Below are 12905 nucleotides of genomic sequence, written 5' to 3'. Positions count from 1 at the left end.
AATAAAAGATTTAGTAAAAAAGCAACAATTCAGAAGAAAAATCAAATAAAAATTAGGAAAGAACTAATAATAATAATTCAATACAATCTCTTATATATAAAAAAAGATTTATTTACCTTAAAAACGTGAATGTTTGGAGCTTGTCTATGCTTGGTAGTCGCTATACTCTCCTTCTCATGTAAAAGAGTTAACGATCATTCATATATTTCTTTAATGCATCAGTGTCATTGGGTATAAGAGTATGTCATCAGCATAAAAATGAACAAATATTCACCTCATGTTTACGAATAATGTCGCCCCGAGGTATCATACACAGTGAAAATACAATGAGTTGAGAGATGAGCCTGTCTCCACCACTCAATGAAACTGCAGGTGTCACAAAAACAGAAATTTTGCAATTTTGATCATTATATTCACGGTTTTGGTGGCTTAATGCAAGGAATATACCGCATGTGTCACCATATGGAGTTCTAAAGGGAATTTTCTATTTTACTTTAGGCAAGATTAAGTTCGGACGGTGAAACTGAGGGACACATGACACAGCTGTAAGAATGGATGACTGCACACGGTGTCAAATAAAAGATAAAAACCTCACTTGTGTCCACAGACACCAAAGTGAGTGATAGAGAGAGGGAACCATAAGAGAGAGCAGAGCCCAGAGCCAGAAAGACCACGGGCGTTAAATGGGTCAAGGAGAGAGGGATTCAAAGAACATCATGCTAACGCACAACGACACGAGATCTGAAATTGACTCAGAGAGAGAAAATATAAGCTTCAACAACACGCTTGGCGAAGCTACAGCTGATGGAGTCAGTCTGGCCTCTGACCTAATAAAGAAAGTCATTTGAACTTTTAATTCCAGTATATGCATGCCAATTAGATTTATAAAATCTCATTTGTCCTCAGGAACACCTTTAAGAAGGGACAGGAAAAATCTGGAAAGGATAATCATATCAATTACCGTTATGTGTCCGACGTTGTAGAGAGCGAAACAAAGCACGTTACTATTATGATACATCGACTTGTAGACAAAACTGTATAATTTGCTCTTTCTCTTTTTCTTCTAAATAATTTTTTGATTCAAATATGGCAAAAAAAAATTTCCATTTGCCATTGTGTAGCATTTGCTAAAGTTAACAGATTGGATCAGGTAGTCGAGCTGGTGTGGTTGAGTGGAGGCGGGGCTAATTTGCATATTTATGCTTATACTATACTAAATAAAGAAAGGGTGTAGAGTTAAATTAAAGCTATTTTAAGTCATGAAGAAATTATTTTCAATATGTCATTTTGATAATGAAAGATGAGTTTTAAGGGATAAAATTATTGACTTTAGGTGACTTTAAGGTTTTTGGTAAGCTGTTTTAGGCTTAGGTTCTGTGTATATGAAATGCTGCATGAATAAAAAATTAAGGCTGTACACTTAAACCATAAAAAGACTATTAAAATATGAAGACTGCATGCTCTGCGTGTCAGTATGAATGAGAACACAAACTGAAGCACACTTGTGGTATTTTCAGCTTCTGCGGTCTCACTGTATGAGGACATAAGAGTTCACATCATGAGCATTTTACCGTTTCATTTCATAAAAACTCATCAGATTCACAGTGAAACTCAACGTTTTTCACTACAACATATAAAAATAAAGTTTGCTTTAACTTGAAGAAATTATGAGAGAAATATATTACCATTGCACAATGCACAGTAGAATTTACTTCTCAAAGTAATAATTATAATAAAGTTTATTAAAACAAGCAATATCACGAAATTTTCCTTCCATGTTTTAAGTTTTTGCAGCAATTTCAGTTAAGCGTTCATTTAATTACTGCCGTTTTTGATGATACATTTATTAAAAATCATAAACCATAAATCAGAATCAAGAAAAAAAAAAAGGGGGGGGCATTTTATATAGGGCAATATGGCTGTTAAACTGTTAATAAATTATTAAACTGTTGAAGTTTTATGAATTCAATTGACATCCTGGATTATTTAAATTTAATTAAACCATTAAAATGGAAAACACAGAACTTAAGAAAAACAACACTAAATTAAGGGAAACACGTTCCCACATAAACAACATCCTAATTTTTATACTTTCAGAGTATGTACTGATAGTGCTGGGCGGTTTACCGGTTCATACCGAATACCGGTGTTTATTTTTGTTACGATATGAATTTTTAATATACCGCAAAACCGGTGTATGTCGCTTTAATCGGAACGCGGCGCTGCGCGACACAGTCTCACCCCTCATTTACAACACACGTCTGCGGCGCATTACAGCTGCGACAAGGTTTTATTCCGTCCTCCACGTGGTGCGTCAAAATAGACCAGGCGCCTATATTTAGCGAAGCGGCGCGGAGAGCCGCTTCTGGGAAGCTTCGATCTGAAACACAAGCATTGACTAGAATGGGCACGAGACGTGTGGGGGTGAGAGTCTTTTTTTCTTGCGGCGCGCGTGTTTTTATACTGTATTAACGTATCTGAAGTGAACTGACGGTCTTAAGAAAAGTTTCTTTGTTATTACGATTGAATCTTTCTTTATCTTTCCTGATAAAGCAGTGTTTATGAGCGTTGCTGCTTTGTGTACAGCCGTTACCGGGGAAACCACTGTTTCTGCCGCTCCTAAAGCGCGTCCTGCTGGCACCTCTTTGTAAACAGCCTTGCAAACCTGTATTATTAATATTCATACCTGCAAACTTGTCGCTTTTCGGCGACAATCGCCGTTTTCATTGTCAATTGGGTCATTCACGTGAATCGTGTAGAACCGGAGAGTTTTTTTAAGGGGGGGGGGGGGGGGGGGGGGTCGGAATCTCAACTGAGCTCGCGCCTGTCAAGAGAGGGTGAGGGTGGGCTTGCGTGCCATGTAGGCCATAATTGGACATTTCTTAAATGACATTTTTTCTGGACCAATCGGAATCTCAGCGCTTGCTTCAGGATCTTGAAAAAACACACTGCCATCTGTGTTCGCGCCTCTATGGTTCGCGCCTTTCAAGACTCGAGACACCTGACCTAATGTGGAAACTCTGATGGAAATTGAATTCAAGGTAAGTCAATCTTTTTGGAGCTAAACAACAGATATTTGTTTGCTTAAGTCAAATAGCGTCAGCTAGCGTTGTTTTTTTCATACAGTTAGCCTATAATGCTTCAAGCAAAATGCTTAATAGCAAGCAATACAAGCGGCTCCAATGCTGGAATTTCCTTTAGCAAGATAGCACATTTTCTGACCATCTTGCTAACTAAAGTGAACCATTTAGCTTGCTACGCAAGTATATAGTAGGGCTGCACGATGTGTCGTTTAAGCATCGATATCGTGATGTGCGAATCCACGAGTCACATCACGGGATGTGCGATGTAGGCTATAGTTAATCCGTGATTCATTAACCGTACGAGTAAGCTGCTCCCCGACCCTTGACGCATGTGATTCGCGGATTAATTGCACATAACCATCATAGAGTGAAAGTTTATCATTTGCATGTGTTTTTAAGTCCTGCCAGTTTAACAGGGCGCATATAAGAACGAGCAGAGCAAGAAAGCCCCGGCCGCGCGCGCGCTCACCTTCACCGTCTTCAAATAACACGAGCGCTGTCTTGCTCTCTCTCTCTCCCTCTCGCGCATATAATAATCAATTGACACGATGGTGTCGGAAAAAAAAAACTATCCAGTGATGAAATGTTCTTGTTCTTCTTACACATCTTGTGCGATATCCTTCTGCTGAGATAATAATTACAAAACGCGTGCCGTAGACTACATGTCCGATTCGCGAACTAATGATTCCTTTGAACCGATTCAATTAATTCTGGTTTAAACAACTGACCTGTCAGTCCAACACTGAACTCACGAGACGTCTCTGAATCTGTAACACTTTACAATAATGTTCTATTTACTATTAGTAAACTGCACTTCTACAACATTGTTCATTTCAACATTTAGGCTATAGCCTTATTGAACCTATGTTAACATAGTTAATGCACTGTAACATTACCAAACAAACAATGAACAGCTGTATTTTTATAAACTAAGATAAACAAAGATTAATAAATACAGTAACAAAAGTATTGCTCATAGTAAGTTCATGTTAGTTATTAGATACATTAACTAATGTTAACAATTCAAACCATATCCTTAAGTTACAAACAAATCATTTACTCTAATTTAAAAAATACTCTGTTTAAATCATTTAAAATGAGAATAAGTGTGCTTACCCCATATTTGTTTATAAGAAAAAATTAGATTAGATTTCATTTCATATCGCAATATATATCGCAGAAAAATAAAATATCGCAATGTCATTTTTTTCCCAATATCGCGCAGCCCTGGTATATAGTATTTCGGATAGCCAACTTAGGTTGTAACCTTATCATTAACGTTAGCATCTAACTTAAGCCAGGTGCTCTGCCCTGAGTTCTGGCTACTACTCCAATTCTGAGCTACCCTGATTAACGACACGTTATGGAGGTTGTCGTGTGCGCAGCAGTCATTCAAGTCAGCTGGAAGCGTAGCCCTACTTTTAAAGCGTTTTTGATGTGTTGATGTGGGTAGATGTAACTGTTTAGACAACAGCTGATGCAAGAGTAATTCAGTGTAACATAAAGCAGTTTGACGTCTTGTTGCATTGGCTGCGCCGCATTACTTGTAAACAATGTCTATTTATAATCTGGTGAACGTGCAAGGCTATGCACCAAATCGCCGACAGCAAATTTCTGTATAATAAAGGGCTACATTTTGCATCTAAAGCTGTCATTTGAAATCTTTGCATTGCATTGTGTGCTACAGCCTTGTAATGAATATTCATGTTAAATCCCACCCAGGGCTGCTCAGAATTAGAGTAGCCTTATATCTTGAAAACACCAATCAGTCTTTGGTTCGATGAGATTGGCTAACTTATCCTGTGTTCATTTTCCATTTTAGAATGAAGGAGCTGAATGAGGAAGACTCATTGTATGTAGCGCAACTAGAATCAGCAGGGAGGTGCAAGTGGAGCTGGGCATGGCTCAAGGTGGAAGTGAGGCAGGAAGTGCAGGGTGTTGAGCATACATTGCCTCTATCATTGTATGTCAGAAAAATAGATAAGGCAGGACATGCCAGATGTACCTTGTGTACAAAGGAAATAAACTATGCCAATAAGGGGGTGCATGCCCTAATATCCCACTGTGCCACATCCAAACACAGAGAAAAAGTGTTGACAATTTTGACAACCAGGAGCATTTGTAGTCCCCCTGATAATGCTGTTCATGAGACCCATGGACCAGAAGCATTGCGAGAGAGGGAGAGAGGGAAATTACCTGTGTCCATGTTTCAGCGTGTTGCGAATGCAGAGGTTTAGTACCAAGTATTTATACAGAAAATTGAATGAATTGTTGGTTGAATTATATTTTGAACACTAGCACTTTGAGATTGTTTTATTCAGTGTAAAGAGCACTGCAAATAAAATGCATTGATAATTACTGAACAGAAATGTATTTTGATATATACTGTATATTGTATATCAGCCATACAATACAGGCAGACAATTTCATCATAGTAGATCTATGTAGGGATAATTTGCGAGGTTGCATTTTAATGATTTTAATTTGCTTTACTATCAGGCAATGGTTCTGGGCACTTTGGCAGAGCACTCACTGCCATTCACAATGGCCCCCGTCATTGTCAACCTCGCGCAGACGCTGGCCCAGGACAAAGTGGCTCTGAGCCGCATGAAGTTGTCGCGAACTGCAGCGAAATATAAAATGGTTCACGGCATGGGGAAGACATTCTCCGACCGCATCATCAGCAACATCAAAAAGTTACCATTCTCCATCAATCTTGATGAGGCTACCTCAAGTAGTGACAAAAAGGTAATGCAGTAATGGTATTAATAGAATAGTAATTCCTAGGATTTCAATGCTTTGACACCTAAAGCAATTACAGAAGAACACCGGCCATGTATATCCCATCAAGCTTACACAGTGCTTTCATTTGGAAAAATAACATGAACATTTGGCACAATATTTACTTCATATAAAGCATTTCTGCCCACATAGTCCGCTTTATCTGCTGTCCTGATATTCGGTCAATATTGTTATTTTTCCTACTGACAGCGGTGAGTACTCAGTAACCTCGATCAAGGGGATGTGATTTAAAAAACAGTCAACATTCTCAATGGTCTTCTCATTTATACAGGTGCTCTCCATTTTGGTGAGCTATTATAACCCAGAGAGGAAGGCTGTTGATGTGGAGCACCTTGGGTCATTTGAAGTACTTAAGGTAACGTCAGCAACCCTGGAGAATGCCCTGGACAAATTCTTCTCAGACAATGATATCCCGTGGTCCAACATGGTGAGCATGATGATGGATTCCTGCGCAGTGATGCGAGGCAGCAAGTCTGGCCTGGAAACTAGAGTTCGACACAACCACTGCTCAGAACTTCTAGATATCGACGGGGACTCATGCCATCACATGCATAATGCGTCGAAGAGATTTTCCAGTGCTTTCAACGGTCATCTAGAACAGCTCTTCAGTGACCTTCATACTGATCACAAGTGGGCTTCTGACCAGGTAAATTCATACAGGAGTGTAGAGCACTTGTGTATAGCTCTTTTCCACCTTGACAGCACTGAATGGCCTCTTATTCACCCATTTCGCCAATGGCAGCAGCTGCCATGCGGGTATCCTGCTCATTAGAAGCAATTTGGGTTTCATTCTCTTTCCCAAGGACATTTTTGACAGAATTTGAATGCCATTTGATGGCCTTATTATTGTTTTATTTATATTTATATATATATATATATATATATATATATATATATATATATATATATATATATATTATTTATTTATTTATTTATTTATTTTATATGTGTGTTCTTTCTATTTGTCAGCGGGCTTATCTCCAAGAGATCTGTGATTACATGAGCATTCCCGGTTCAACTTCAAAGAGATTCATCCCACACCGTTGGCTGTCGTCTTATGATGTTGGACTCAGCACTCAAACCATGCTTCCTGCTTATAAGGTCCTATTCTTTGGGTTCATGAATGCGGAAGACAAGGCTCTGTACAAAGAACCTTTGGAAAAACTCTATGATGCTCATCATGTGAATGAAAAGGCCCAGAGACGCATTCAGACTTTTCATAAGGACCTCAATGGGAAAGGTAAATCAACACATTGCAGTTGTAGATTGGCTGGGTAATGTGGCCAAATTATGGGAATATCTATGGTGTGTCAACATTGGCCTGCATGGTCACTATCTGACATTTGCTTTGGTAAATCAACAAATTAGAGCTTTGATATATTCTCTTCCAGGAATGACACAGCAGGGCAGAGACAGAAAGCAGCGGTTGGTTAAGAAACTGTGGCATGAAGACACCAAAACAGAGCTCCATCTCAGTGTCTACATAGGTGTCCTGGCTCTTCTGAAAGAATATGTTATGGTGTTCCAGGTATATTGAAATAGTGTTTCACAACTATGTTCTATCATACATTTTGGATAGTTTTAAATGCTACCCCAGGGGTATTTAACATCTTTTATTTTATGTTACCAGTGTAACTGGTTGTGTCTTACTGTGCTTGTATGATGGAAATTCATATCCATCTCTCACTTGCACAATATAACTACTTCCTCAGGGTCGTGACACCCTTGTGCACAAGTTGCATGACAAGCAGCTGCAGGTTTTCACCAACTTTCTTGCATGCTTTGTGAAGCCAGAACACCTGCCACCAATCCCCAGGACCCTGGCAGGTCTCGAACTCAAGGGAGACAAACTGCTGCCTGCAAGAGATCTGTATGTGGGTCGTGTGGCAGATAGATTCAGACGGGAGCATCCAAAACACCATGTGAGTGGTTTAAAAATAGTTACCCAACTTTTGGACAAAAAACATTTGCCAATGGTAAAGGAGCACTACTATACCAGTGTGTTATTGTTGATATTTATACAGACACTGAAGCCCTTCCTGGACCAAGTGCTCCAGGGATACATTGCTTGTGGGGAATACCTGCAGAGAAAGCTGCCACTGGAGAGCATGACCCTGCAGTGCCTGTCTGCTCTTGACCCTATTGCAAGGGGGCACTCCAAGACTGGACATCTGCTGAGAGAACTGATGGAGATGCTAAGCAAGTTTTTCCCTGCTGATGTGGATGTTCAGCAAGAGGTTAGCTGAATAATGCACGTCCCTATTATTAGTATGTAATGTGTTTGTGAGTCTTGTGTATGGATGCTTTTGATGTTTACTGTTGTTGTTTAATTTTTAACCCTATATCTTGCTTCTGTGGAGGTTAAATGTCCCTGGTGGGATAATTAAATAGTTTTTATCTGGCTTTAGATTCTCCAGTATGGTGTGGACCAGAGCCTGCCAACATTCACTGATGGAGAAGATGCTGTCAGCTGGTGGGCAGATGTTTCTGATACAGGAAGGTACCCAGCACTCACCAAAACAGCACAGACAGCATTGTCTGTGTTCCATGGGCCAATGATTGAGTCATCTTTCAGTTACATGTCAGAAATCATTGACTCAAAAAGTGGCAGCATGAGCATCAGCACTCTGAGTGCCATCCAAACTGTGAAACACACCATGCTGACCCAAAAGAAAACTGCAGTAGAAATGTTCAGTAGAGAAAACATAAAGTATGGGCCAGTGGATCAGAAGATATGTCAAAACATCCTGTCGGCTGGAAGTAAGGACAAAGCTTTAAGAAAGCAAGCAGCCTTGAAGGAGATGGAGAGACGGAGGGTGTTCGACTGCCAGCCATCCTCAAGCGCTGCCGCAGCCAGAAGAACCAAGGCAGAAGAGGAGGCTTTGGCCAGAAGGAGGCATGCGGCCAAACAACGAAAGCGAGCTTGTGAAACCCTTGTCCAGGCTAAGAAGAAAAAAAAAGGAATGTTTTTCAGTAAAACATAAAATTTTCAGTATGTTTTTTATTAAAGAAAACAAATGTTTTCAGTTTCCCTCCATTGGTGTTTACGTGCGCGTGTGTTTGTGAAACCCTCGTCCAGGTTAAGGAAAAAATAAATGTTATTCAGTATAATATCATTTGTGTTTTCGTTCTTTTGTTGTTTTCTTATTTTAGTGTCATGCGCCTAACACTTACCTGAGTTCACAGTGTCGGTGTCGGCGTCGGCATCGACCCCAACCCCCCCCCCCCCCCCCCCCCCCCCCGACCGGACACTGTCACCTTTTTTTCTCTGATGAGTTTGCAGGTCTGAATATTAGTGTGGATTTTTTCTATAATATTCACTCATGACAATAAAATAGGGCATTATAAGTAAATCTACTGCACTATTTCCTCTCTCACTCAGTAGAAAATGTGGTAAACACCCATCATGCTTGAGAAAAAAAACAAAACACAAAAAAACCGGTAAAAACCGTGAAACCGGTATAATTTAGAAAAAAACCGTGATGTTGATTTTTGGTCAAACCGCCCAGCACTATGTACTGAATTTAAAGAGCTTACTTTTTGACTGTTATAAAAGACTGTTTTCAAGTATAAAGGTATGTTGTATAAATACATACATACATACATACTAGTACTATCTCCATTGTTACATTGCTTGACCCACAAGTTCTTTGACTTATGACCTACTAACAAAAACAACCGCAAAAGCTTACGTAGGCTTTGCTAAATGTACAATTTAACCACAAGGAAACACTTTTTTGGTACACTGCCCGTTTAACAATACTCTGCAATTATTTTTTAGCTTTTTTAAATCTGACAGTTCCTCCGCTCCCATAGCCTCATGGGACAGCAAAGTGTCCACTTCTGAATCTCAGATGAGGGTAAAAAAAAAATTATTATTATTTTAGGTTTTAAATGTCCTTAAGAATATATATTTGCGGTATAAGTACCAAAAACCATCCCAATATATTTTTACAGTTCCTTTCTCAGGAGCTCTGCTTAGAACAGGTCGATTTTGGTCTGTCTAATTAATATTCATGAGCCTCTCTTCTGATTGGCCTGTTGTTTTCCGAGTGACGCACGGCCAGGCCAACCACGTGTAACTAGGGTCATGTATGCTGTAGCCTGCTGTGGCTTGGTGATGCTCACAAGTAAGGTAAATAAAACACCTGTAATGATGGACATTGCTGAGGGAAATGTTATCCGGCCTTATATGTTCGAGCCGGACCCCGAATCGGCAACAACGGGAGACAAACAAGAGTATTATAATTACCATTACATCAATGCTGCACGCAGATTCAACATTAAAGGTGGTATCAGTGATTTCAGGCCTAAAAATATTTTTATCACATTCATCTAATCTTTCCTAACGATCCGCTAGCTGCCCGCCCCATAAGCATGCCGTCAAAAAAACGCGTCTCTGTAGGCAGCCTAGGCTCTGAGATCTGTACACAAAAACAAATGGTTTAGCCAAACACTCAAAACCAAAACAAATAGTGTTCCAACCAATCACCGACAGGGGGAGGGTGTTGTGAGGTTTTGTGCTCGTGCACGGCTGCACGCGAAGTCAGAGCTGAAGAAAAAGCTGGCTCAAAACCTCACAACACCCTCCCCCTGTCGGTATTTGTTTTGGTTTTGAGTGTTTGGCTAAACCATTTGTTTTTGTGTGCAGATCTCAGAGCCTAGGCTGCATACAGAGACGCGTTTTTTTGACGGCATGCTTATGGGGCGGGCAGCTAGCGGATCGTTAGGAAAGATTAGATGAATGTGATAAAAATATTTTTGGGCCTGAAATCACTGATACCACCTTTAACACTAATTTAAACTGTCTGTAAACAAACTCAAGACTTTTTTTGTCAAATTCAAAAATATGTACGCTAATAGCTTTTTGAAACACGGATTTTGAAACACTTAACTGCTTTATAATAGTAACATTAGCAGACAGACACCGAATGCAGTAAGCTATGTAACTATTGCTTCCCAACTGATACAGTAAGTTGACGTGCTGCAATTTCTTATACAATGTTACTTTTTTCAGTAAAAGCTGTACTTGTGGTAAATCTGCAAGGATGCCCACAGAACGCGAGAACATGCTGCAATTGACGCCCAAGGTAAACTTGTAAAACTATGAACTGTAGGGACTGCAGCATCTTTGAGGAGTAGCTTCTTTGAAAAACCGGCATTGATTTGTGCCTGATTGACGAAGCAGACACTTGTGAAATGTGCAGAACAGACGGTTAAGGTCGAACTAAATTGCTGTGCTGAATAAATAAACATTAGCTACTGTTCTCTTATATTAATGTTGTTCGGAAGCCTGTGCAATGATGTATTTTCCTGACGGTGGGCAGTGCTCTGAAGGCGATGACTGAGTAGTTCTGACGTCACATTTATACGGAAGTCACAACGGCTCGTGAAAAGGCACGGATTATTTTATGCAGGCTGTGTGCATTTGTCTGTGGATTGACTGTTTTGAAACTTATATGGTAGTTACATAGCCCCTAGACCTCTATTATCATGAAAAAAGCCAGGAAATTTCAGTTAAAAAAAAAAAAAAAAAATCACAATTAAATATCTAAAAAACAAAGTTTGAAGGCGATAAATATTAACTGCAAGTTCAGAGTATCAGAATGCCTGAGGTATATTAATATAAATCTGCTTTGCAAGCATTTTAATGACTTGAGCCAACAACTGTAACATCTTCGCAGAGAAACATGCAAATTTGTGTATGATATATAGTCTTTATAACCCGACTGCATCATCTTTCCTCCGACGGTCTGAAAGGCGCACCGAGCTGTTGAACAACGTCACCAAACATAACTTGTATCATGTTTCAAGATTCGCATAATCCAATTCAGCTCATTTCATCTGCATTTTAACTGCATCAGGGAGGCGTGCGGAGACGCGTCCCGTAGCATCTGATTACACCTAAACTGCTGGCTCCAGCAGCGCGCCTGTAAATGAGCCACAGCGCTTGTTTGTTCACGCTGTAATAAAAGAGACAGACTGCCCGTTCTGTAATGTAACATGTGACTGACTGAATTATTCACATGTGGCCCTCTGGAGGAAGAACGAGAAGAAAGTATGAGATGCAGGACAAAGAGAAAGTGGGGCAAGCAGGAAGAGGAATGGGAGTGTCAGGGCCGATGAACGGAGATAGGTGCCGTCAGGGCTGTAAGTAACTCTCAAGGGGAGACAAATCTTAAGAACTTCTCTGGACCAGTAGAGTTACTCTGTTTATAAAATAAAGGTTATTTAATGCTATGGTCCCATGAGGAACCATTCACATCCATGATACCTTCCCATTGCACAAAAGGTTCTTTGGTTTTTTTAGATTATTAAATTTATAAAATTAGATTATGTTCCGCACTATGACAAAAATGGTTCTTTTATCTTTTTCCCCGCCAGTGTTTTTTTTAAGTTGCCAGCCAGCACCACTATATGAGGACACAAGAGTTCATATTATCATATTATATAACTATTATCAGATACACACTGAAACACAAAGTTTTTCACTCCAACTTAAAAAAATTAAAGTTTGAACTAAGAGAAATATATTACCATTGCACAGTAGAATTTACTTCTCAAAGTAAGAATTATAATAGTTTTTATTAAAACTTTATTTTTTAGCAATATCACACAATTTTCCTTCCATGTTGTAAGTTTTTGCAGCACTTTATGCAAAAAAAATGAAAGGAATCATTAAAATTTCAGTTAAGCGTTCATTTAATTACTGCTGTTTTTGATGATAAATGTATAATAAATCAAAAACCATAAATCAAAAAAAAAAACATTTTATAGGGCAGAGTACATTAACATCCCCAAAGCTTCACAGTCCTGTAACACTTACTCGGTTTGACATTTCATTGGGTAACGGTAGGCAGATTCGATTTATGAGGTTTAATGTTTTATGATCACGTTAGCTTAAGCAATGCTTCTATCACTTGTTTCAACTTTGCTTGTTTTTGGATCCTGAGATTGTATTCTGTTTTATAAGCTGTGTAATAGCGCCCCCTACCGTATAACAGTGAAACATGGATTGCC

General features: G+C 39.4%; 2 protein-coding genes across 22 annotated transcripts in view; one reads left to right on the top strand and one right to left on the bottom strand.

Moving 5' to 3' along the window:
- The window catches only part of camk2g1 (calcium/calmodulin-dependent protein kinase (CaM kinase) II gamma 1), an 84715-nt gene that overhangs the window by 50707 nt on the left and 21103 nt on the right, over positions 1-12905 (bottom strand). The window lies entirely within an intron of this gene.
- Positions 5985-9007, top strand: LOC308707167 (uncharacterized protein). Its single transcript, XM_081393382.1, has 6 exons — positions 5985-6531; positions 6855-7125; positions 7277-7413; positions 7598-7807; positions 7910-8122; positions 8294-9007. Exons 1-6 carry the CDS (start codon positions 6136-6138, stop codon positions 8867-8869), a joined length of 1803 nt encoding a protein of 600 aa, XP_081249508.1. The 5' UTR covers positions 5985-6135; the 3' UTR covers positions 8870-9007.

The sequence above is a fragment of the Scardinius erythrophthalmus genome (assembly GCF_964197995.2).
Source record: "Scardinius erythrophthalmus genome assembly, chromosome: 18".
NCBI classification, from domain to species: Eukaryota; Metazoa; Chordata; class Actinopteri; order Cypriniformes; family Leuciscidae; genus Scardinius; species Scardinius erythrophthalmus.
This window is presented reverse-complemented; position numbering and strand designations above follow the sequence as displayed.

What these genes read in the sequence shown, in the direction of transcription:
- LOC308707167 (XM_081393382.1), top strand. Translation starts at nt 6,136, where the DNA reads ATGGTCTTCTCATTTATACAGGTGCTCTCCATTTTGGTGAGCTATTAT. An exon ending in ACAAGTGGGCTTCTGACCAG is followed by an intron (nt 6,532 to 6,854) that starts GTAAATTCATAC and finishes TCTATTTGTCAG; the next exon opens with CGGGCTTATCTCCAAGAGAT. An exon ending in AATATGTTATGGTGTTCCAG is followed by an intron (nt 7,414 to 7,597) that starts GTATATTGAAAT and finishes CTACTTCCTCAG; the next exon opens with GGTCGTGACACCCTTGTGCA.